Here is a 26,017-nt window from a genome sequence, read left to right as displayed (position 1 = left end):
TGACTCTGGCATCTGCCCTCAGGAGATTTCAACTTCTCTAATGATAGCGGTTGGCTACTCAAATGCAAAATCTGTCCTATCCCCTGCCCCGTATCTTGGAACTTTTATGGGTTCTGACTTCTACTTATTTGACATTCTATCGCTAGGTCCTAGCCAAGGAGGACCCATGAATGGTTAGAAATAACCAAGGAGCTGCAGCAACGAGAGGATGGATGCATGAATTAATGAAATTGCCTTCAGGGCCTGGAGACTAGAGAGGGGAGTGTTGGGCAAAAGTGTTTGTGTAGTGAATGGCAAAGTCAGCTGGGGTGTTGGTTAGGCACAGTAAAAAGGGGTTATTTGACACTTGTTACTTTTCACCTTCTTAAAACAGAAAAGAGTATATGTGAAGGTTAAGGTCAATGTTATGTTATACTGGAATTTAGAAATTCACTGTGAAGGTTACACTGACTGACCAGCAAGCCCAAGACCCTCCTGTCTCCTGTCCTCCAGAACCCAGATTCTAGCTAAGCATTAGGAATCAATCATTTCTCCTGGCCCCGACACTTCATTTTCAGTCAATCTAATGTATAATAATACCTCTAAAGTCAATACCTACTTCCTAGTTTGGTTCAAAATGCTTTCCATAGAAGGGTGCTGATCATGGGCCTCGCGTTAAAGACAGGCCTTATGTGGCCCAGAGCTTGCTGGCACACTCCGTTGGAGTGAACTATTCAAGCCTCCCAGGGCTCCTTAAGCCACAGCCTCCTTGCCAACTATCCAGACAGAAGCTCAGAGCATCCCTAAGAGGCCGTGGGGGAGGAGAAGCCGATTATCAAGTTTCATGTACAAAAGAGAAAAAGTGAGCAGTAACTGGAAAGTCCTTAATCCTTCTGGGAATTCTGGCTAACGGGTCAGGAATTAACCTTGGCGGTAATTAGGCTATCAGTGACCCTTTCAGAGAATGTTCAAAAACCTCAGCTTTGTTTGGAGAACTCGTGTGGGTGGGAGCAGCTGTTTGCACAAAGAACAGCATAAAGTCTAGCTGCTCCTCACCACGTTCAGGACCAGATCTCTGGCGGGGAGCAGGGTGCAAGGCAGCCAGGTCTCCGATCCTTTCAGCAGCATGGGGAAGCACAGGCTCCGAAGCCTGGCCCTGCTGCCACTGCTGCTGCCGCTGCTGCTGCTGCTGCTGCCCACCGATGCCTCAGCTCCACAGAAACCGTGAGTCCAGCAAATGCCAGACGCTTTGATTAGGGTTTCTGTTTACTCGTTTCTTAAAACCATGACCTTCTTTCTCATCTCCGAGGTTCTGAGATTTCTCCAAACCTTCCTCAGTCATTCTTCCTCCTCAACACAGTTTTAATCATTTCTCTCTAGCTCTCTGGATTTCGCGATATCCAAACTCCCCCCGGGACATGTAGGACCTTTCTAGGTACTTGTGTCTTCAGAACCTAATGTGGCTCTGTTGAGACTTTGTCCTTGCTGCCCCCTTTACATTCCTCTGTCCGTTTGACAGAAAAGACACGCCTCTCCAGCGTGGCGCTTTGTCCCCGGGTTTAAAATCCCCTAGGAATGATTTCAAATGTTGATGTTGATGCTGAAAATGCAAACGACTTTTGTTACGGAGAAAAACTATTGTGTGCAAATCAGCTAGCGATGGATTCTGTGTTTCAAAGAAATGAACCAAGGAGAGTAGACGGCCAGACAGACGGCTGGAACAATACTTGGGAGCACTGGTTCTGGCTGATTTAGAGCAGGTCATACAAGAGGATGCACAAGGAACGGTGACAAAGAGGTAGTTACTGGAGGCTTTTTCTTCGGGCCTATATTTACACATAAGACGAATGTTACTTGTTTTAATGAGGCATATCCAGCTCAGGGTCATCATCAATGCTCACGGTGGGAGAGGAACACGCACAATTCTCAACAGAGACGTGCTGTGAGAGTATCTCACTTTTACATCTAATATATATGGGTCATGAACATATTTTTAGTAAGTTATGTACTAGAACTTCTGAAAATAATCCAATCATAAGAAAGCATTTAACACTTACGAATTTATGGCCACATATATAAAACAGGAGTTACTGTTAGACTTACGTACCCACAGGTGATATTTCTTGTACATTTATCTGTTAATAAAAAAAATGAGAATTGTTCATGAGTTATTTTGCAGCATAAAGAAATCATAGTATAAACTCTGGATAATAGTAAGTGGCACAAAAATTAGAATTTTTGAGCATTACAAAAAGAACCTATACATTTTATTTATTTATTATTTTCTCTCGTCGTTCGTTTGTTTGTTTTGAGACAGGGTTTTGCTAAGGGTGCCTGACAGCATCGAACTTGTGGAAATCCTCCTGTCTCAGCCTCTCAAGTCATGAGCCACATCTCTCAATATTTATTGTTAAGCAGGTGATACTACCTATAATATTTAATATAATAATTCTGTGGAGAAGTTGAAATCTAACTTAAGAGAAATTAAGCCTTATATTAAGTTATCAAAAGGCTTTACTGTTTGAAATTGTAATAAAAATAGAAGTTAACTGGAGTGTTACTTAAGAGTTGTATGGCATTTAAGAACATTCTTGAGAGTTGCTGTTTGAAACTGGAGTGTCAGTCTTTATCATACATTATTGATAAGCTGTCTGCCCTGTTCCTGAGTTACCAGAGGATGGATGATGTTTGAATGGAGCTTTTCTCTACATTTGGAAAGGCAAATCCACTTGATGCAAGCATCCAGGTTGGGTAGCTCACACAGACTTAGTTAACTGCAACCGCAGCTGAGACTCTCACTAGTGACTCTGTTTTCATGAGGCTCAGCTTCCTTAGTTGTAAAATAGAGGCAGGTTCTTGATGTGGAAGTTTTACAGGCTTGCTGAATACATGTGGGTGCCTTCTTATCCCCCACCACCCTCTCAACAAAGACGTTCACTGCGATGGCCTGAGGGGGGAGGGGATTCTTAGGCCATCCACAGCCGAGTCTGCCTTCTCCTACTCAACAGCTAAGGATGATGATGGTGGCACCGTGATGGGACTCAGAGATGCTCCTAGCAACAACCCCTTCCCTCTCCTCTAACTGCATTCTTCCACCCTCAGAATCTACATGGTGATGGTTCCCTCCCTGCTCCACGCAGGCACCCCCGAGAAGGCCTGCTTCCTGTTCAGCCATCTAAACGAGACAGTGGCGGTGAGAGTGTCCTTGGAGTCTGTCCGTGGGAACCAAAGCCTCTTCACTGACCTTGTGGTTGACAAGGACCTATTCCACTGTGCCTCCTTCACCGTGAGTCAAGGGGTGGGAGCCTCGGGATGGTAGGCGTGTCAATAAAGAATGTAACTATGGCAACCAAGCGTAGGGATTAAGGAGCAACTCATCTGTTTCCAACTGCATATTAGAAGCATTTTGATTTGAGAATAGGACCCCGTTGAAGGAATCAGAGAAAGAACTGAAGAGCTTGAAGGGGCTAGACCCCCATATGTACAACAATGCCAAGCAACCAGAGCTTCCAGGGACTAAGCCACTACCTAAAGACTATACATGGACTGACCCTGGACTCTGACCTCATAGGTAGCAATGAATATCCTAGTAAGAGCACCAGTGGAAGGGGAAGCCCTGGGTCCTGCTAAGACTGAACCCCCAGTGAATTAGATTGTTGGGGGGAGGGTGGCAAGGGGGGGGAGGATGGGGAGGGGAATACACATAAAGAAGGGGAGGGGGATGTTTGCCTGGAAACCGGGAAAGGGAATAACACTCGAAATGTATATAAGAAATACTCAAGTTAATAAAAAAAAAAAAAGAAGCAATTTGAGAATAAATCCAATGAACAGAGAAAAAATTCTATTTGTCAAAACAACAACAATGATGACGACAATGAGGATGACAGAAACAGCAGGCAGTAGAGAATGGAAGTTGGGGATTTAGCTCAGCGGAAGAGCTCTTGCCTAGGGAGCGCAAGGCCCTGGGTTCGGTCCGAAAAAAAAAAAAAAGAAAAAAGAAGAGAATGGAAGAAATGTGACTTTTAAAATTAAAATTCCTTTTTAATGTTCATAAAGAAAGCTAGTTTAGTTGGGGATTTAGCTCAGTGGTAGAGCGCTTGCCTAGTGAGCACAAGGCCCTGTTCGGTCCCCAGCTCCGAAAAAAGGAAAAAAAGAAAGCTAGTTTAAAGTTAACCATAAGCCACCACTGGTAGTTGACAGGCTACCTCAGACTCTTTTAAGAGTAAAAATTGTAGAAATCAACCTGAGCAGGAGTCCAATATATCTTCAGAGCTGGATGCACAGGGAATACTTGTAATCTAGTACTGCCAAATGCTTTCTTTTTCCATAGTGTTAAGACCCTGTAGACCTGATTCCACAGTGTTCTGTTAGTGTGTAATTACCTGGTCAAATACAGTGTGTAACCGAGTCAAGATTGTACTGTGTCTTCTATACAAACCGAGATGACTTTTTCAGTCGCAGCTCTTCTTAGTAATGTATTTCCTCACCTTAAACTTGGGTCTTCCAATTTGTAAAATATAAGAATCCTTGCCTATGCCAACTTCCCAGAAGAGAATGAAGGAGTGAAATCAAGAAAAAGAATGAGATCTCCATAGAGATATAGAACAGGGGGAGGAGAAAGAGGCTGGAGAGACTCCACGTTTTCAGACTCTCTTCTGTGTTTCAGGTCCCACAGTCTTCATCCGATGAGGTGATGTTTTTCACTGTCCAAGTAAAAGGAGCAACTCATGAGTTCAGGAGGCGGAGCACGGTGCTGGTTAAGAAGAAAGAGAGCCTGGTCTTTGCTCAGACTGACAAGCCCATCTACAAACCAGGACAGACAGGTATGATGAGGTCCACAATTAGGATAGCAGCAAAAAGGAAGCTCCTCTCTCCTTGCCTGTCCCTCTCAGCCCCTGGGATCCTAGATCCTTGACAGTTTTTGTTGCTCACCGATAGGACTGGTCAAGGGCTAGGGCTCATCAAAAATATTTCTATTTCAGTGAGATTTCGTGTTGTCTCATTGGACAAAAGTTTCCATCCCCTTAATGAATTGGTAAGTCTCCTATTACTTACATAAAATTATAATTGTTTGTGTACATTGGCTAGGACCCTGTTTGGATTGTAGAGGGAGGAGGAGTTGGAGAGTGGAGGAATGAGTTCCCACATTGCAATAGTCCAGGGTCTTCATTTAAAACACTCCCCCAGGTCGAACAGGAGAGAGCATGTTCTGTTGTGATCTGGAACTCAGTTGCTTGTCATACATTTAAACTTACTCTCTGGTTTCTAACTAGGAGAAGTATTGTTGTCGTAAATAAATAAAAATAAAGTAAAAGTAAAAATGTATAAACGAAAACCGGGGTGGAATGTTTTCCCTCAGGTGTTTTTTCCTGCTAGGGTTCCACACCTCCTTCCCCAGATATCTTCTGGATATCTTGGCAGAAACACAACCCAGCCACACACTTTCTTATACGGAGACTCTTACACAAAAGAGCATACAACTGGTGTTTTTCCCCTGCTAGGATTCCACACCTCAGTGCCCCAGATATCTGCTGATATCTTGGCATAAACTCAGCCCAGCCACACTTACTTAAATTGAGACTCTTTTAAAAAAAAACACTCATTTAGCATTAAAGCAATCCAGCGCCTAGATTTGGCAGATCCACATTACACTGTCCTAATCCCAGTTCCCAAATTACTCATCCCTGCACCTTTTATTTACCAAGTCTCCAGCTTCTTCTCCCCTGGTACCTCTAACCCTCTCAGTTCCCCATCGCCTCCAACTCCTCTCTTCTTCCTCCTGGCTTCCTTCTCTAACCCCTCCTCCCTCAACTGTCAATCCTCACCCCCCTGCTCAGGTTCCACTCGCTCAACTGTCTCCAACTGTCAACTGTCAACCTAACCTCTGAATCTAATCCCCTCTCCTCCCAACTCCTACCTCTGCCCAAATTTGCTCATTTAACAAATTCAGAGAAAACCCCAAGGCAAACCACAACATTTCCCCCTTTTTGTCCAGTTAAAAAACCTTTCCCTATACATAGGTGAACTAAGCATCATTATTACCATTCTGCAATTTACAAAACCAACAATATGCTGATCACCCAGTCCACCAACTCTGTTCACCAACCATGTTATCCACACCACATCTTGGCAAGGCAAACCACAACAAAGTATGAAAATAAACAGTGGATAGCTGTCTGAAAATCTAAGTGTTATTTCTTAGAGATGCAAAGATTGCTATGAAAGAAATTGGGGGTATTCAGTTTGTTCCTCTTTTGAGGATTCACGACTCTTCCTGCCACCACTTGGGTGACAGGCCAACTCTCCATTCTCAGCTGAGTTTTCCACCACATCTTCCATCTCACAAAGACTCGGTTCTCTTTTAACTCCAAAGGCAAGAGGAAATGCAGTGGCCTGGGCTTCTCTGTCTCTCACTCCCATATCTACTTCACACAAAATCATGTTGGCTTGGAAGAATACCATTTCTTACGACCTGAACTGTACTCTTTGCCCAACATCTGTAAACAAGACCATGGGAGTAAACTTAATATTGTCTCTCAGCTTCCACTTACACTCTACCTGAAATCAAATATGATATTCACCACTCTGTCAGCTTGACATGTATGTGTGATATCAAGTGACTCAACACATGTACACACAGAGACACATGCACACACATCAAACCCTATGTATGAAGCCAAACATATCATATAGAGTTTTTTTTCTTCTTTGTCCATCCTTTTAGAACAAGGGTAGACAGACACATTGTTCTTTTCCATACTGCTCTGTTCTCCTGTTCTCAGCATCTAGAATGGCACACAACAAACAGCTAGATATGTAGTCAATATTAGATTTATAAATGGATAAACTTTGGCGGTAGAGATGCTATTCCCATCCCATCTCGTTCCTAGAAGCACCCAGTAATGAATCTCAACAACTGAGTCCAGGACTAGTTACTGGCTAGTTACTGACTAGTTACTGGCTACATAGTTACTAGTTATGTGTTTATTTTTCAGTCTGTGATGTTGCACAGCCAGGGGATATTCTTGGCTGGGATTAGCAAACGCGATTCCTAACAATAGTACACAATGAATATCCATTGCCCATAGCCTACTAATGCTTAACATGACCTATTAATTGTTTGAAATGAGTTAATTAAAACAAATTTTTAAAAAATTTAATTTGTAGAATATGTTTACACACACACATATATATACATATGTATATGTATATGTATATATATATATATGTAGTAAGAAATGGTATTTTTCCAAGCCAACATGATTTTGTGTGAAGTAGATATATAAGAGAGAGATATTGAGATTCTATATATGTTGATTTAGCCCATGTAAACTAGAACTGAGAATATTTCAGAACATTATAAAATTCTTTTTTTTTTCCTTTCAGATTCCTCTACTGTACATTCAGGTGAGTAACACAAATAGTCCACAAATAGAGAAAACGCAAACATTTCAGGGGGAACCTTCTTTGAGGACTTCTTATAATATGCCTGACACTTGAGGGAAGGGAGTACTTCCCAGCACAACCAGGAATGCATGACTGGAATTCACCTGCCCTCTGGGCCCTTCTCATTTGCCTTCTTTATGGATAACACGGAAATTCACATAGATTTCTTTCATAATCTATGGTGTTCTTTGCACTTTAATGAATCATGGTTATTTATTACAGGATCCCAAAAACAATCGCATTGCACAATGGCAGAATTTCAACTTAGAGGGTGGCCTCAAACAGCTGTCCTTCCCCCTCTCCTCAGAGCCCACTCAGGGCTCCTACAAGGTGGTGATACGTACAGAATCAGGCAGGACCGTCGAGCACCCTTTCTCTGTGGAGGAATTCGGTACGGATTGTGGGAACATTGTTTTTCATAACTGAGACCTCTGGAGCTCAGTGTCGGGCTTGTTTAGATTCGTTTGGTCTCCTGTGGATGATTTCAAGCTTAGAGTAGAACCAATCACATTAAAGCCCAGTGGGGCATGAGTGATTTGTGAATAAATTTCATTTAGTTCAGTTGTTCGTAGCAATGCTGTGAATGACCAAAATAAAATATTGTTCCAGTAGTGACAGTGGAAAGGGGGAAGGGAAGGGAAAGGAAGCAGGGGCAGGAAGAGAGACAGGGTGGGGTGGGGTTGTTGAGATTATAATGATCTGCCATAGTTCCTTAATCAAAGTGTGTGTTTGAGAATGAAGTGAGTGTGGATAAGCTGGAGAGTGGAGTTACCTTTACAAAATGCCAGAATATCATGAGAGAGCTGATATGAAGAACTAGGGATATGAGAGCCTTCAACTCTGAAGAGCAGCACTAACCTCCTTTACTGTGGCCCGCAGTGCTTCCCAAGTTCGAAGTGAGAGTGACCGTTCCAGAGACAATCACCATCCTGGAGGAAGAGATGAATGTGTCCGTGTGTGGAAGGTGAGTTGACAAAAATGAAAACAACTCTGTGAAGCAGATTCATTGTTTGAGATATTTTGGATGATTTCCCAGGAGCAGGGGCCACATGGGAACTTTGAGTTCCATTTTTGGGTTTCCTTATTTTCTTTTATATCCTTATCAACATTTCTATAACTTTCAGTGAGGTGGGGACCACTAATAGAAAAGCCACATGGCTTGGATTGAATTTACAAGTGAGAAAGCTATATACATGCACACACACAAACAGGTGCATGCATACATACACACACATGTGCACACAAATGCATACTCATACACACATGTGTGCATGCATGCACACATACACGCATGTGAACATGTGTGCGCATACACACATGCACACACACAGACTTGCACACATGCACACACATACATGTGTCCACACACATGCACATGTACACACACTCACACAAGTACACTGAAGGATGCTGGCTTTCCCTTAGCCTTAAGTGTTAGCAATACTCTAAGGAGGGAGATGAGTAATACTTGCACATAGAGGAATGTCAGTCAGTAACAGGTCGTGGACTTGACCTTGCAAACTGTGTAAAAAGAGTAGATTTGGAATCTACATCATGCTTAAATCACCAGGCTGCTGCAGGCCTGTCACCTCCCTCTCTGTACACCATTTTCACCGAGGGACTGAACATGCTCTTTTGGGATGATTCCTTTAAACCCAGAAATGTCTGCAGTATCTTAGGCCCCCATTCTTAGAGCCCTGTAGTGGCAGTAACAGGACAGGAGGCAAAAAGACTAGTGCCACCTTGACATCATACACGTGGCACACATGAGATTGGCTGCTTCAGACTAGCACTGCCGTGACATCATGCATGTGGCACACATACTATCAGCTGCTTCCAAGTCATGGCCACCAAGTCCCCTGTAACTGCTAATCAATGTTCTTGCAAACTGACACAGATGATACCTGAAATAGGAAGAGAACAGAGGCAAAGAAAACAGTCCCCCGTGACGTGTATCCCAGAACAGTATTCACTTCATGAAACCTTACAAAGGCAGAGATTTGTACTGGAGCTACATCAAGCAGTAGTTTGAATTTTTTAGTAGTTGTGAAAATATCTGTGGTTTCAGTTTCTATTTGTGAGTTTGCTGGTGTCACTTTTAAGTACGTGAAATCATGCATCGTCTCTCAGGTGTGGATCCTAGCTCGGAATGGCCATATGAGCACATATAAGTGGGGGAGAGCATGCGCATACACTGAGAGGCTAGGACCCCCTGAGAAGGGAAAGGGAAGAGAATATGTGTGACAAGAAAGTGGGATGGGGGCTGTAAGGGGAGGAAGGGAAAGGGCAAGAACTGAATATGGTGGCACATGCCTGTAATCTCAACACAATGGGATCTGAGGCAGGAGGATGATGAGTTCAAGGCTCCTCTAGGCTGCAGAACTATCTCAAAATAAATTCAATTACAGTTTTTAAAATTTAAAAAATATGCCAGACAAAAGGAGAGTGCAGTGAGACCTAGCATGTGGCGAGGAGGTTTTCTGAGTCAGAGTTCATCTGCCTCTGATGTGTAATTTGTGACCCCCGCACAGGGCAGAATGGAACTCTGAGAATGAATTGCTGTAGCTGAGGAGGACGTTTTTTTAAAAAAAAAATATATTTATTGATAACTTAGTACCCAAACTGTACAATTCCTTGAATATTTGTATAAGCCATTAGTATTTTGAAAATGAATTAATTTTTTAAATCTTATTTTTCTTGGATATTTTATGTATTTATATTTCAAATGTTGTCTTCTTTATACCACCCATACCCCTTCACCACACCCCTACATAAATGAGAATGCTCCCACTCCCACCCTCCCACCCCAACCTCAATGCCCTGGTATTACCCTATTTGTGGAAATGAGCCTTTATAGCACCAAGGGTTTTTCCTCCTGTTGATGCTGGACAATGCCATCCTCTGCTACATATGTGGCTGGAGGGCTCTACTAGAGCCCTACTGATACAGATGAGGATGTTTGCAGCTAACCCTTGGACTGAGCATGGGGAACCCAATGGAGGAGTTAGAGAAAAGACTGACAGAGCTGAAGGGGTTTGCAACATCATAGGAGGAGGACTCACAGAAGGAAGAAACAGGGACGTTGGTGCTAGCTTTGCGTCATTTGGCAATATTCTAATGACAGATACACCTATGGGAAGCCTGTTCCAGGACGTGTGACTGTAAACATTTGCAGAAAGTACAGTAATCCTTCTAACTGCTTCGGCGAAGAGTCCGTGGCTTTCTGTGAGAAACTCAGCCAACAGGTAGGCTTGTCGCCAGCAACGTGGCGCTAAGGCAGGAAGAGAATTTTATAATATCTCTAGGGAATTAAAAATAAATAAATGACTTAGCTAAAAATATCATTCCTTGTGTTTTTGCGATTGCCCAATGTATATGTTCTAGAACAACAGAAGTTGAGCCAAGCAAAGCCTCCTCAGGAGTCTTCTGTAAAAAGAGAAAAGCCAAAAGCCATGCATCTTTCAAATCACCTTGACCCTGAAGAGTGTCAGCTCTATTCTTTTTCTAGAAGCGAGAACCTACTACAATTTCCCGTTTGGATGCCAGGAAGATGACACAGGGAGGGTCATCGGATAGGTGATCAATCACCAGATGTCTGATGTGGGTGGGATCACATAGGTGACCAATCACCAACTGTCTGCTGTGAGAAGGAACCCAGCATTTGGGGGAAATATTAGGTCTCTGTTGCAGTAAGATTACCCAAAACCATTAGTATATTTCTCAATCAAGTAATGTCAGGCAGTGAGTGTATATATCTCTCAATTATATACAAGATACTGTTATAAAATTATCAGCAATTAGTCCCTAGGCAGTGCACATTGTGCCCTAATATAATAAAAAGTGCCTAGATTATTTTATCATTCTCCCTAAATTCTACCAGATTGCCAACCACTGGTCCACCCAGTCTAATAGGCACCATTATTTTCTCCCTTATTAGTTAGACGGCCGTGGCTGCTTCTCACAGCTAGTGAAAACCAAGTCCTTCCAGCTAAAGAGACAAGAGTATGAGATGCAGCTCGATGTTCACGCCAAGATCCAGGAAGAAGGAACAGGTTGTGTGTTGCGGGGGTGTGGGAGGAGAATGTGACATTGGTTTCTTGCTTGGCCCGAATTGTGAACTGTAAGGAAGGAGATAATGATATAAGAAATTCGCAGACATGAGCCTTCAACAACAGAACAACCCTCCTTCTGTTTCAGGTGTGGAAGAAACTGGAAAGGGGCTCACTAAGATCACAAGAACCATAACCAAACTATCATTTGTGAACGTGGATTCACATTTCAGACAAGGGATTCCTTTCGTTGGACAGGTAGGGTATCTTTCAATTCATCAAGACATGTGCTGCCAAAACCCACATCATAGGTACAGGTCTGCTAAAATTATACCTGGTTAAGAAAAGGAAAAAAGTATTATATATATATATATATGTGTGTGTGTGTGTGTGTGTGTGGTGTATGCATATGTATATGTATGTATGTATAGTATATATATGGTATATATACACATATATAATTTTTCATATATGGTATATATACACATATATAATAGTTTTTCATATATGGTATGTGTGTATATATATGTGTGTGTATATATATACATATACATATATATATATATTTGTTAAAGTTAACAAAATGGATGCATTTGTCTTCCAAGTTATATGTGAAGTCTATAAAGTCATCCAAAAGATGTATCAAGTTGAGCTTTCCCCTTTGTAAATGACCTTTGTTGCAGACCTGTGACAACTTTCTATCGTGATTTTATTTTTTTACTGTTAGTAGATGTTTGAATGAGCTTTGTGACTCTGCAAGACTGAGGCAAGGACTGTATCTATCCCAGTGGGTAACTGCTGTGTATTACAGTTTCTAAGGTAAAGGCTGCTTCACTGTGGAGGCTGTAGATGACAGGTCTAGACTTAAATGAAACTTGTGGAAGGCTCAGTTATATGGCAGAACAAACTCAGAAACTAAAATCCTAACATTCCCCCAAATCAAAGTGTAGTCCATTTAAAAGTTCTCAGAAGTCTTCATAATTTATTACTGGGAAATAATTTCACGGTCTGCCGCGAGACTGTCTCCGCAGAAGACAGAAAAGTGGAGTTGTGTACCCATTCTTGGGTTTGCATGTGCGGCCGACATCTTCTTGATAGATGTCTTTGATATTTAAGAATTCTCATCCATATCAGCCTGTTTTTCTGCTACTAAACATATGAGAGGATCCATCTCATCATTATACATCATTTGCATATCATTGAACTTTCATATCAAACTTTATAAATATGTATTATGTGTCAGTTAAAAATAAAAAATTTCAAAGTAGCATAGAGTGAAAATGAAAAGCCACCAGCTTCGCAGCGTAGACTGGGTTGTTTCATTTATTTGTTTGCTTGGCTGAGTTCAGTATTAACAACAGCTTGATTTAAAATCTGATATGATGTCGACTGTGGCTCCTCAATCTTACCCTTGTCCCATGGGGGACACTTCATAAAGTCTGACTACTCTCCAGAAGGCTGGCCATCTAGGACGAGAAGCAACAACATTTACAAATCAAACAGAGAAGCACATGGCACCTGTATGAAAACTCTGCTTGCATACAGAATGCTATGCCATAATATTAAGCCATAGGAAATTATCTTGTCTACCATGAGATAAGTGTCTGAGTCTCAAATAAAGTTGACTACTGAATTTCCTATCACTATATAATTCTTACATAGCTCCGGGAGTCTTTGCACACTAGCCACAATGCACTCGTTACCTCGCTCCTGTGTATTCTTGTTGCTTTAGATCTCTTCACACTCTTATTGCTCTCCCTAGGGTTGGCTGCTGCTCACTAAGTTTACATTATTTATGTGTTTGTTTAGCGTCTGGACCCTGTCACCGCACTCCTGATGATATCCACAGCGCCTGGGACTGTGTGTGCATGCAGTGCCTAGGGGTAGACCTTTGCTTTTAATCCTCAGGTGCTCCTGGTGGATGGGAGAGGCAGCCCTATTCCGTATGAAACGATCTTCATTGGGGCGGATGAAGCAAACCTGAACATAAATACAACCACTGATAAGCATGGCCTGGTGCGGTTCTCCATCAACACCGATGACGTCATGGGCACGTCCCTAACTGTCAGGGTGAGTGTGGAGAGAGGTTAGAATGGTATGAACAAGTCTTGGAAACAAAATTGCCACCTCAAGAGGTGAAATCTTCAAATCAAGTTTAGTCCTGTGGAGAGAAAACAGCACCATAACTTAGAGATAATTTAAGGTCAACTTGTAATAGTTTTAATGAGGAAGTAATATTGTGACTAAATATGGGTTCTCTGTTATATAAGAGGGTACACACACTGTGGAAAATATTGTACCAGTTACTAAAGAAGTCTAAAAACAACTAACATTTCTATAAAATTTAGCAGCTTCACTCTTCTGTAAATATTAGTAGTGTTCACCCTACTGCCCAGTTGCGAGATCTTAGCTAATGGTAATGTACTGTATATTTTGAAAGAGCTGGAAAAAGTATTTTAAATGTTGTTGCCATAAAAATAATAAACGTTTATGTTAGCAAATAGGATGCCTAGTCCGATTAAAATATTATGAAATTCAGAATTACAGAAGGCATTCCTCACACACCTACGAGAGGCCTGGAAAGGACATCAGGTAACTCTCCCCCTTGGCTCTAACCAGTGCTTTTCCCAACCATTTTCTCAAGCCCCTGAGGTTACACTGTTTCATTTATTGGTAAAAGCCAGTGGGAACTAATCAGGAAAGACGTGACCCCCTTGTGAAGCAGTTACTGTGTTTGCTGTCCCTGCTGGAGTTCCATAGCTTCAGCGTCTATCTGCACTGGCCAAGGAGCCCAGGCATCTTCAACCAACCAACTGCCACTCTTCTGATCTACAAATACCAAACTCAGAAAGTTAGGTGGGGAAAGCCACAAACCATGCCTCTATTTAAGACAGATAAATAGAACGCGGGCCTCTCTTCCTTTTACTATAGAGGAAAAGACTTGTAGCTACTAGCGAAGGGGGAGGAGTAAATCCACAGACCATTGTGGGGACAAGGGTCCCTAACATATGATCAAGTAAAGTAACACTGTTTTTCTAATTCCTTAGGCCAAATACAAGGATAGCAACGTCTGCTATGGATTCAGATGGTTGACAGAAGAGAATGTAGAGGCTTGGCACACTGCCTACGCCGTTTTCTCACCAAGCAGAAGCTTCCTGCACCTGGAATCCTTGCCTGATAAACTGCGCTGTGACCAAACCCTGGAGGTCCAGGCACATTACATTCTAAATGGCGAGGCCGTGCAGGAGCTGAAGGAGCTCGTCTTCTACTATCTGGTGAGACGGGAGGTCACTCCAGTACTGCCTATACATAACGCTTTCTGGGGGCGAGGGGTGAGGAAACTATGCACGTCCCCACTTTGACTTCCTTTCAAACGTTTTCTTTTAACATATGCGTGTATCGTTGAATGTTTGCCATGCCGCTGCGGCCAGATAAGAACGTCTGACCCCCTAGAGCTGGAGTTTAGATGACTGAGCTGCCCAGCACGGGTGCTAGGAACTGAACTTGGTGCTTCGGAAGAACAGCACCGCTCCTAACTGCTGAGCAGTCTCTCCAGCCCCTGGCTCCTCTCTCTTACTTGTTTCTAAAAGTCCTACTTCTCCCGGGGCTAATCATTTCCAGCAGCGGCTCAAGAAGACAAGCGTGTAGAATGGAGGACAGTAGAAGTCTGTTGGAAATTTTTTTAATTTCCTGTTTTGCAGATGATGGCCAAGGGAGGCATCGTACGGGCGGGGACTCACGTTCTGCCCCTGAAGCAGGGACAAAGTGAGTATGGCACCATCTCCACAGCTCTGCTGCATGCTGACTGCCTGACCTCAGTGCAGTGCACAGGATGCTTCCAAAGGGGCTCTTCTGCATCTGTCACGAGGAAGAGGAAGCCGGGAGGAATGCGTGCTTCTTTTGTCATCCTTTATCAAATAGTTTCTTCTGTTCTATTATATTTTACTTGGGTTACTTCAAATGTTGATAGGGCCATGAGGATACGGTAGCTATTTCACATTTTCCAGCCATAAATATTTGTGCACTCTCTTCTCAACATGAAAGACATTTTAGAATTGTGTGGATTGAGAGGAGGAAGAGCTTGGGGGTGCTTTCTGCTTACCAGGTTCTGTAATAACCTCCCCCCCATCTCTTTCTCTCTCTCTCTCTCTCTCTCTCTCTCTCTCTCTCTCTCTCTCTCTCTCTGTGTGTGTGTTTCTTTTTAAGTTAATGATTTACAAAGGTTTCGCTGGTTATTTCTACCATGGATTGGGACTCTGCCCTGAATATCAGGGATAATAAACATTTAAAGATTTCCCCCATTCTGTTGGGTTCTAAAACCTGACTTACCAGAAGGCCATGAATGGGCCCTTCTTTATGTCTTGGTGCAGCAGACTCGAAAATGTTTAAAGCAAACACTACAGCATCCACAGGTGTCTAGACGGGCCTCCATGGGAGTGTAGATCTCCTCTTCAGGAGAAGAGGAGAGGGCCATGTTTCACGGAGGGTAAACAGGATATAAGCATAATTGCAGTATGGAAATCTCCTACCGTCAGGCCTCACAGCTTCCTCATGTGTCCTCTCCTAAAGCGAGGAACCATGAATGACTACTGGTGAATTTGGCACCTCCACTGCCTTAGATAGCATTGAGGCTAGTGTCAGCCAGCGAAAGCTCAAAAGGGAAGAGAAAACACGTAGATGATTTATATAGGAGAGAGGATTTTGTATGATGGTCTTCCCCAGAGTCAGAGTTCTGCAAGGCAGTCAAGCATTTGTTGTGTGCACTGGTCATTATGTCCACTCACAAAAGCAGGGGTTGGTCAGGCTGGGTGCCCAGGCTGGCTCTGTGTAGTAAAGGAACTCTCATTTCTACTCTGATGTATCTAACCCATGGTTGCCACCTCTCATTCTTCCTGCTCCAGTGAGAGGTCACTTCTCCATACTCATCTCCATGGAGACAGACCTGGCTCCCGTGGCTCGACTGGTCCTCTATGCCATCCTGCCCAATGGAGAAGTGGTTGGAGACACTGCTAAATATGAGATTGAGAACTGCCTGGCCAACAAGGTGGGTCCTTCATAGAATAAAAACCCAGCACTTATAACGAGTAATCCCTGCGGTCACCTATTCTTGTGTGGATTGAAGGGTTCAGTGACTATCCTAGGAAGGTTTTGCAAGGCCACTGCAGACTCACATCAGAGAGTGATGGCTTCCATCGCAAAATTCACTGTGCAACATTGACTCTCAACACGTAACGCAGCTCTCAATGATGCCTTCTTCCTCTCTGTGGTGGAATGTTAGGAAGGTACACAGCCAGTTTAAAGGTCACAAGAAGCTCAAACAAAAATGCTTAGACCTTTATGTATTCCATAAAGCCAGAGCTAACAAGCACACTTATATCAGAGGTAAAAGACTAAAACTTCAAAATGGCCAGTTCAGAAGCATCTCTAGAGACCATTACAATTGTCTAACAGAATCTTGAGAATCAAAACAAAGTTCAAGAGGGGAAAAGACCTCACTCAAGAAGCACAACACCAACTACTGTGAGATCTACCAATGTCAAAGGCGTGAAATATCTGGGAATTATAAGAGACACATGGTGGGGTTGGGATTCAGAAGTTGATTCTTTTGACCTTTCTTTCCAATCTGTCAGGTGGATTTGGTCTTCCGCCCGAATAGCGGTCTTCCAGCTACCCGTGCCCTCCTTAGTGTCATGGCTTCTCCTCAGTCCCTTTGTGGCCTGCGAGCTGTGGACCAAAGCGTGCTGCTCATGAAACCTGAGACTGAGCTCTCCGCATCCCTGGTAAGACCCTGTCAGCCTTGGAGATGACAAGCATGGGAGGGCCTTGAACAAGGAGAAATGCTTGAGTAATGCAAGACCTATTGAAACTGTAGTGACATTGAGGAAGGGGGAAGAGAATGAACAAAATATATTACATGAAATTCCCAAAGAAGAAATAAAAGCATGAAATAAAGCAACTGTAGGTTTATAGTTTTTTTTTTTTTTTGCTGTAGGGTAATAGTTTTGAACTTTGACACTTTGCTTAGTGAGGAAGAAGATGTGTTCTCCTGTATACCCCATTTCCTCTCACATTGCTAGCCATGGCAAGTGAAAGAACTATGTAAGTGTTTGCCTGGTATATAGAACCAACCAGAAAATCAATAGTTTGAAAGGGTAGAAACACAGTACAAATTAACCCGAAAGACTCATGATGCAAGCATCAATGTCTTGCTCCAGATCACGTGACTATGTAAACCCAGCTGCGGCTGTGTTGAGCTCTGAGCTTGGTAGTGCTGGGGAGAGCACGAGGCAGGCTGTAAAAAGGTGCTACAAGAGGGGCGTGGCCCTGCAGAACAAACAGGATTATTTCTGATTGTAGAACCAGAGAGGTCATGATAAATATGTTTATATATAAGAGGGCAGGGCAGCTGAGAGCCATAACTGTGTAAAATCAATAATGATGGTTTCTGAGCTAGTTTTAGTGTTGGGAAGCTGACGAACTTCATGAGGTAGGTCTGGGTGGTCTGTTTGCCCGCTGTAAGACTACACAGACCTAATAGTATTTCAGATGTCTGCTTTCATGAGAAAGGCGCCAACGAAAATAAGGAACATCATAAAGTTAACATCATTATTGAGAAAATAACTTATGAAAATGAACCACTGTACAAGTGACATTGAGAACTAAAATGCTTGAATGACATAATGAAAGCTTACACCATTGTCCATAACTGCTCAGCAGTCTATTCTAATTGTAGTTTGCTCAAAGACTCACATTTTCATAAAGCATACAAACAACTGGAATATGTTTTTGCTACAGTATTTATGAAGGCTTACAAAATAAATAATGTATTTTTTTTACTTCTATAAAAAATATAAGTATAGGGTTGGCAAAAAGGCTCAATGAATAAAGAAGCTTGCAGCCAATCCTGATCATTTGAGTTCAATCCCCAGAGCTCACATAGTGAAAGGACAGAATCACTCCAACAGGTGCCTTTTGACTTACACACACACACACACACACACACACACACACACACACACACACACAGTTTTTTAAAAGGGCAGTGTGATGGCACACATCTTTAATCTCAGCATTCAGGGGGCAGAGGAAGAAAGATCTCTGTGAGTTTGAGGCCAGCCTGATCTGCATAATAAATTCTGGACAGTCAGTACTGCATAGAGAGACCCTTTTGCAAACAAGCAAACAAACAAGGTTAATAAAGGAAATGGAAGTTTAAGAAAATAAAAGTCTGTGAATGTTAGTTTTATATTATTGTGTGTATATTGTGTGTGTGCTCTGCGTGGGTGTCCAAGAACTACAGTACAGAGCGCATGTAGAGGTTAGAGAAGAACTTTCAAGTGTCAACTTGATCCTTGCACAGGAGGCTCTGGGGATTGAACTCGGGTCCTCAGGCTTGTGTGGCAGACATTCCTGTTGTGCCACCTCCTCCGTCTACAGTGCTTTTCAAGTGGTGCTTTAATAGAAATGTTAAAATGTATATTTAAAGGACATACTGAGAACATTTACAATAGCACAGCAAGGAGAAAAGTGGCGTTGTTTTGTGTATGCGTGATGCGATTGCTGTACTTGTCAGAGCTGTAAAATGGTGCCAACTCTAATGGATATGGGGGAGACAGTCTAGTAATTCTGTAGTGGTGAAAGAGGAGCATCCAGGCATTTGCAACAGGACATGAGTCCCTCTCCATCCTCTGTCAGTGTTTTACTAATAAAACAACTTCGCCTGCAGTTTAAGTCATTCAGTGAACAGGAACTGAACACCTACTGTGTTCTCTGGGCTGTACTAAGTGCTGGGGAACTCGTTATAAGTTACGGAAAGTCAGATGTTTATGTCTTCTAAGATTTACACTTTTACCATTGAAGTGGAAAATATATGTCTTGGAGAAAAGCAAAGCAGGGGAGGGAGGCTGTCGGGGAGGAGCTAAGGAGGAGTCCCTTGTGGATCACCACAGGCTCCAGGTCCTGTCTTTTCTTACCACAGTCACTTTCCTGTGAACGCTCATTGGGGTTTCAGTCAGCATGTCGTCATGTCTGTTTTACTTTTCTCCCCTAAGTGAGTTTGAAAGCATCGTGTCCGGTATTCCAGAGTTCAGCCCTTAGGGACTGGACGATGTCCTGGAGTATTTTGTCTGTGTGACTAAAACCTTAGGAGTTCTGTTTCCTCCTATGAGGAGGATGTTCCCCATACTTGCTCTCTCTGGGGCAAATGATGCCAACTTTTGCCTATGCAGAATCGGTGGCCAATTTTGAGGTGGTGACAGAGCTATCCCTTCACTCCTTCTCCCTAAAGTCACCCATGGCCCAGCTCAACTTCTCAATTTCATTTCAATGTTGAGAACGTAGTGTCTACTGCCAAATGGTGTGGACAGTATCAAGACCCTTGATTAATTAAACGAGAAGTACCTTAGGTTTTGGTGCTGCTGTCCTTGGGGGTTTTCTCCTTGTTGCTTAATAAAAAGCCACAGACCGCTCTTACCTGCTTTGTGTTCCTGCAGATTTATGACCTGCTACCAGTGAAAGACCTCACTGGCTTCCCTCAGGGTGCGGATCAACGGGAAGAAGACACTAATGGCTGCGTTAAGCAAAATGACACTTACATTAATGGAATCCTGTACTCCCCAGTGCAGAATACAAATGAAGAGGACATGTATGGCTTCCTAAAGGTAGACATCTTATCTTAGAGACAGGTCTAAAGGTTCCTGAAGTACGCCGTGTGGAAAAGTTATTTGTTTCCATGCCTTCTTATCACAGTTGAAAATTAACAGAATAAAGAAACCAAGTGACTTCTCCCGGTTGCCACCCGGAAGGGATCTGCCTAACGCAGCAGAATTGGGAGCAGAAGTTTTAATGATTAGTGAAGTTTTCTTTTTATCGAAAGTCATTACGTTGTGATATTTCTAAGTATTACGTATTAATTTATCACTGTCAGGTGAGTTTAAGGGGCAGCATGACTTAACGTCCCTTCAGATGCAAACACAGAAAGTTCTTATTCAGATGAAAGGAGGTATGTGGGGGGCACACTAATCAGGTGGTTGTTTCCTTTGTAGGATATGGGCTTAAAGGTCTTTACCAACTCGAACATCCGTAAACCCAAAGTCTGCGAACGACTCAGAGACAATAAAGGAAGTGAGTGCGTAAAATACTGAACTGAGTAAGACAAAACTTTAAAAGTAAAATGTGATCAAAATTAGCTGAAACCTTGATTCAGCTGTCATAGGGGTGTAACATAATGTTCTTAACAATCAAAGCTCAAATCTGATACCGGTGCCCCTCCATCCAGTGTAAGTCTGAGGACCGTGGAAGGTGGGTTGTGAACAGTGGCCTAGGAGAAGTGCGGGTCCAACACGGACACAGCACGGAGAAAGGACGGATTCTGAGCAGTTAGAACGCCAGCCAGAAGCACTTCTATCTGCCCATGGATATAAGGGGGCTGGAAGGGAAGGAAGGTTCCCAGGATTCTAACCATGAAAACAGAGTCAGAAATGCTCACAAAGCAGGACAGCATTCTCTCAGGCGGGGAAATATCTCCCTCGATGGCCCTGAAGTAAACAGCAGTAAACACTGCTCCACTCAGGGATCAAACCCAGGGCCTTGCGCTTCCTAGGCAAGCGCTCTACCACTGAGCTAAATCCCCAACCCCAACACGCTCCACTCTTTTCAGCAACGTAGGCTGTTTCTTTGCCAAGTCATTGTAGGCAGCGTGGATTAATTATTATATTGGATGTGTCAAGTGCGGGGAAAAGGAAAAATCTAGGAAAAAGTTCTATGAGCATCCATTTTCTATGTGAAAGTTACTACAGAGAATCAGATATTTTTTATTTATAAATTGCCGAATCTTTTATTACCAGGATTTACAGGAAACTTACCTATCATCTGCCCCTGTGTTTACTGCCCGCCCGTGTGTCTGTTGCTGTACATTTCCCTAGAGTAGGTGGCTGTCAAAAGTTTACCAGCACCGTACTCATGGAACGTGACAGTTTGGGACAGCCAACTGATGCTCTCGCTCAGCATGGAATACCTAGTTTTTCTATCCTTGATTCCTCCATTGATGTAAACTGTTTCTCAGAACCACTACCATTGTTTTTTTTTCTATGCTACCAGAGATGAGGATGGCAGGCTAGCCTACCTCCCTCCTCCCGACCCAATACCCTGGGTCTGTCCATTTGGCACAATGGGCAGTCGCTTCCTGGGATTCCACACAGCCATCTCTTTTGCATACAGTTCAAGGCTTTCCGACACAATTCTTCCAGTTCTGTGCTAGGCATTTTCTTCCCCGGCTCAGTGTGTTCTAGTACCTCAGAATTCAGCTGGAATGTCACCTCCTCAGAGAAGGCTTCCTCGTTGCCCATATGTCCTTTCCTGGCTCCCATCGCACCTCCTCCATCTTTCTGTGGTCGCTCTTCGGTAGCGCACGGGTTCAAGCTCTATCTTTGTACTGATGGCCCCTGTGTTCTCTCGACCACTGTAGTACCAGCTGCGTACCACCTCGTAAGCCAAGGCCACATGGACGCTTTTCTAGAGTCTTCAGAGTCTCCCACAGAGACTAGGCGAAGCTACTTCCCTGAGACGTGGATCTGGGACTTGGTGGTGGTGGAGTAAGTAGTTTATTTTTATATAAGATACCGAAGTATGGCTCTATCACAGGTGGGACTTCCGAGAGCTTCCCCCTTTTAGTGTATATATTCAGAATTGCTGAGCACAGCGTTTCGCTGTCACCGGGAAAGCATTACTAAGTTTGAGCAACACAGAAGCCCCCTAAGTTAAATTGATTTTTAAATATTTATTCTGTCTTCAGTGGGATTGTTGTCTTTACTGCTTTTTCAGATAGCATGCTACTAGCTTAGAAATGCAAACATGGATTCATTTTTGCATCTAACAGCATCACTGAGTTTATTTATTAGTTCTGACAACTTTTTAAAATAACTTTTGAGATTTTCTTCACTTGGGATCAGATAACCTGTAAAGAGGGATCATCGTCTTAGTCGTTTTCAATTTGGATACTCTTGACCTCTTTTTCTAGTCTAATTGTTCTTGACAGTATTTCTAGAGCTCCACTGGACAAGCCTGAGGATAGAATTCTTACCTTGTGCTGGATCTTACAGGCAAAGCTTTTGGGTCTTCTCCATTGGTTATAATGTTAAGCGGGAGCTTGTGAGCAGTTTATATTGTATAGATAATAGAATGTATTAGGTAGTATATATTATATAGATGCAGAAATATAGATCTATCACAATTTTTGAATTCCAGTGAGATAGAGAAAATTTCTTTCTATACTTACTTTTTTGAGAGTCCATATCATGAAAGGATGCTGGATCTTTTGTCCTGTATTACAGTATCTATTAAGATAATCATATAGACTTTACCTTCTGGGTGGCTAATGTGGTTTATCACACTGATTGCGCTGTTTGACACTCAGCGGTCACTGTTTAATCTTTTGAATGTTCTGTTGCATTTAGCAGCTGTTGTTCTATTAAGGAATGTGGCTTTTTGTTAATTTAAGATATTGGTTTATAGTTTGATTTTCTTTTGAGATTTTCATTTGATTTTGATATCTCAGTGTGGCTGGTCTCTCCTTCCATTTTTGGATATCTCTGAAAGGCTGATATTAATTCTTCCATAAATTAGAGGAATGGATGAATGAAGCAATCTAGTCAGAGGAGATACACAAAATGATTTTGTGCTTTTGAAAGCTGCCGATACTTTTTTTTCTTGACCCAGCATTGGATTCAGTCTAGAGAGTCCCCCATTTGTGCCTATTCTGCTGTTTTCTCTCAATGTTCTGTTAGCGTCTGTTTGGTTGTGTTTCAATTTTATTATTTCTCAATGGGATTTGTCTGCACATTGTGTCCATGGTTGAACATAAGGTATTGAGATCTCACAGTATTTAAAAGACACTTCACCAACCAGCCAAACCGGAGAGATTCTAAACCAGTGGTTCTCAGCCATCCTAATAAGCTGACCCTTTAGTGCAGTTCCTCATGCTGTGGTGACCCCCTCAACCATAAAATTATTTTCATTGTTACCTCATAAGTGCAATTTTGCTACTGTTATGAATTGTAATGTAAATATCTGTGTTTTCTGAGGGTCTTAGGCAACCTCTGTGAAAGGGTCATCAACCCCCAAAGGGGGCGTGACCCACAAGTTGAGAACCTCTATTGAGATGTTTCTCGGGTCTTTGTGCTGGTTTGAACATCCTGTTTGTCATTGTGGTCACCAGGAGCTTGGCATGTACCAAGATCCTTCAGTGCCTTGAGATAGCCAAGATGGAGATCGATGCACTGAGACAGGGCTGGCAGTCATTTGCATTTAAAGTATTTGTTCCTGGCCTTTCTTTCTCCTGGGAGCTGGGTTCACACTGTGCAATGCCGAGGGGAAGGTCTGTGACAATGTTTCTATTCTTGTTCATAATGAACGGCACGTATTCCTCTTCATCCTTTCAGTCCCCCTCCCCAGGAGCCAAGCAAATATCTTGTCCTTTTGCTTCCAGAGGCAGGCTAGCTGTCCGGACAATGGGTTGATCTGTCTCTGGAATCATCCAGCAGAAGCAGCAGTATGAAAGGCCCATGCTGTGGTTCAGGTTCCCAGAGGCTCATTAAAGGCCTGATCCTCTGATGAAACCAATGTCACCAAGTGTCAAACTTATTCCAGGACAAAACTAGGAATCCAACACCCCCCATGCCCGGACTCCCGAACCCTCAGACCCTGACCCTCATTTCTCTTTGTGCTGAGCCCTGGGAGGAAGCCACTGGGCATGCGCACACATCCACTGCACATTTTCTCATGTTCTCCCCGGTGTCAGAGATCTTGAGATTGTGAGAATCACTCAGTCACAGAGATGGATGGCTTAGGAGGCAGACCAGACCCTTGGACAAAACTGCAGAAGTAGAAGTGCTTCATACATTCAGGAATTCCTTCTAAGGAGAAGTCTGAAGGAGAACCCTGGGTAGAATAGGGAGAAGCATCCACCTTTCTATTCGGGCTCCTGTCGGTCTGCTGTGTACCTTTCTCTAAAGTGGGCTAGCAAGGAGTCCAACTCTCAGAGAGCCAAGGAGGCTAAATTAACCTCTTCTAGGAGAAACTGAAAACTCTGATCTAATTTTTCAGTTTCCAGTTTTCTATCCCACTGCTGTTTTTGAGAGAAGTTACCATGTTACCTATATCTTCTGGTTCGAAAGAAAAAAAACTTTTGGAAAAATTTAATTATATGTTTCTAGAAAATGGGCATAAGGACCAAATGCAATCAATCGCCATAGGTATTAGTGAAGACGTGCTTCTTTACTGATAAGCAAACCTAGGTTAAGCTTAAAATAATTTCAGCCAAATAGACACAGTAGTAGCAAAAGTAAAAATGATACAACCAGTGGGATCGTATTCTGTAACAAAAACTGAGATCAGTATCAATTGCAGGCACATAGTTCATAACTATGTTTTTCTATGAGATTTAGCTCTGATTGTTGGGAGATGATCTCGATATGGGCTTGATTGGAAACAGGAGGCAAGCCCACCATTTCTTCACGGAAAGCGTTGGCTGTGCCCTTCCATTACTGGTATTTGTACTGAATGCACTTAAGTTATGACCATAGAATCATCAAGGGGATTGGTTTAGCTGCTCACTCCCTTTACTTCCTACCCCACGCCCCGCAGCTCAGCAGGAGTGGCTGAAGTGGAAGTGACAGTCCCTGACACCATCACTGAATGGAAGGCCGGGGCCTTCTGCCTGTCTAATGACACTGGTCTGGGCCTGTCTCCTGTGGTCCAATTCCAAGCCTTCCAGCCCTTCTTCGTGGAGCTCACAATGCCCTACTCCGTGGTCCGTGGAGAAGCCTTCACGCTCAAGGCCACTGTGCTGAACTACCTCCCTACATGCATCCGGGTAAAGATTCACTTCCTTAATTGAGCACACTCAAATTAAAACTCACGTTGTCAGAGATACCAAGAATGAAATGATTTTTTAAAAAAGAATAAGTGAAACCCACCTCTTGCCTACTCTAGAGGATGAGGCTTTCATACTCGATTGGTATGTTGGGAAAGTGGCTATCTCTACGAATCAACCTACAGTGACGAGTTTCTAGCATTGATCATAATCCTTTAAAGTTAGGTCATCTGTGCAGTAGAAAGATTTCTTACATGAGCAAGCATCGCCTTCATGGTCTCATGTTTTAGAGTTTGTAGATCCGACTTCTACATTCCTATATATTTAATTTTCCTCAGTGTATTCATTATACGTGGCTTCCTTTAAAATGTTGTTTGTGTGCATTTCTCCTCGGTCAAAACCATACTATAACTATTTATAGGTTTTGTGTTGGGTCCCAGAACGAGTGCTTACCCAGGCAACACTCCCTCATTCTCTTTCTTCTGGTTCCAGCACTTGAAAGGCCGAGCACCTCTCCATGTGCTGAGGTTTAATCTGTGAGGTGCTAATAAATGGACCACAGTACTGGGGCCTTATTTGTCTCCCTGATGTTAGGTGACGGAATATCTAAGCATCTCCAAGTAGGCTTCCATTTAAACCTTCTACCTTTAATCCTGCTTCTCATATGGCTGCA

The 26,017-nt window shown here is 42.9% G+C and overlaps 1 protein-coding gene across 1 annotated transcript in view; it reads left to right on the top strand.

Annotated features, from left to right (window-relative positions):
• Positions 1 to 1,072: 1,072 nt before the first annotated feature.
• The window catches only part of LOC116903891 (alpha-2-macroglobulin), a 49,396-nt gene continuing 24,451 nt past the window's right edge, over positions 1,073 to 26,017 (top strand). Inside the window, exons 1-19 of the mRNA XM_032906652.1 lie at positions 1,073 to 1,203; positions 3,082 to 3,265; positions 4,646 to 4,802; positions 4,962 to 5,014; positions 7,366 to 7,386; positions 7,648 to 7,816; positions 8,305 to 8,389; positions 10,550 to 10,670; positions 11,363 to 11,477; positions 11,623 to 11,732; positions 13,383 to 13,544; positions 14,522 to 14,749; positions 15,176 to 15,239; positions 16,376 to 16,518; positions 17,105 to 17,254; positions 19,967 to 20,134; positions 20,519 to 20,597; positions 21,940 to 22,066; positions 25,116 to 25,344. Coding sequence (XP_032762543.1) covers positions 1,106 to 1,203; positions 3,082 to 3,265; positions 4,646 to 4,802; positions 4,962 to 5,014; positions 7,366 to 7,386; positions 7,648 to 7,816; positions 8,305 to 8,389; positions 10,550 to 10,670; positions 11,363 to 11,477; positions 11,623 to 11,732; positions 13,383 to 13,544; positions 14,522 to 14,749; positions 15,176 to 15,239; positions 16,376 to 16,518; positions 17,105 to 17,254; positions 19,967 to 20,134; positions 20,519 to 20,597; positions 21,940 to 22,066; positions 25,116 to 25,344 — 2,463 coding nt within the window. The 5' untranslated portion in view covers positions 1,073 to 1,105. The remainder of the gene's footprint in view (positions 1,204 to 3,081; positions 3,266 to 4,645; positions 4,803 to 4,961; positions 5,015 to 7,365; positions 7,387 to 7,647; positions 7,817 to 8,304; positions 8,390 to 10,549; positions 10,671 to 11,362; positions 11,478 to 11,622; positions 11,733 to 13,382; positions 13,545 to 14,521; positions 14,750 to 15,175; positions 15,240 to 16,375; positions 16,519 to 17,104; positions 17,255 to 19,966; positions 20,135 to 20,518; positions 20,598 to 21,939; positions 22,067 to 25,115; positions 25,345 to 26,017) is intronic.

This window comes from Rattus rattus, chromosome 6, assembly GCF_011064425.1.
Source record: "Rattus rattus isolate New Zealand chromosome 6, Rrattus_CSIRO_v1, whole genome shotgun sequence".
NCBI lineage: Eukaryota > Metazoa > Chordata > Mammalia > Rodentia > Muridae > Rattus > Rattus rattus.
Note: the sequence above shows the minus strand (reverse complement) of the source record. Positions and strands in the feature narration are given on the sequence as shown.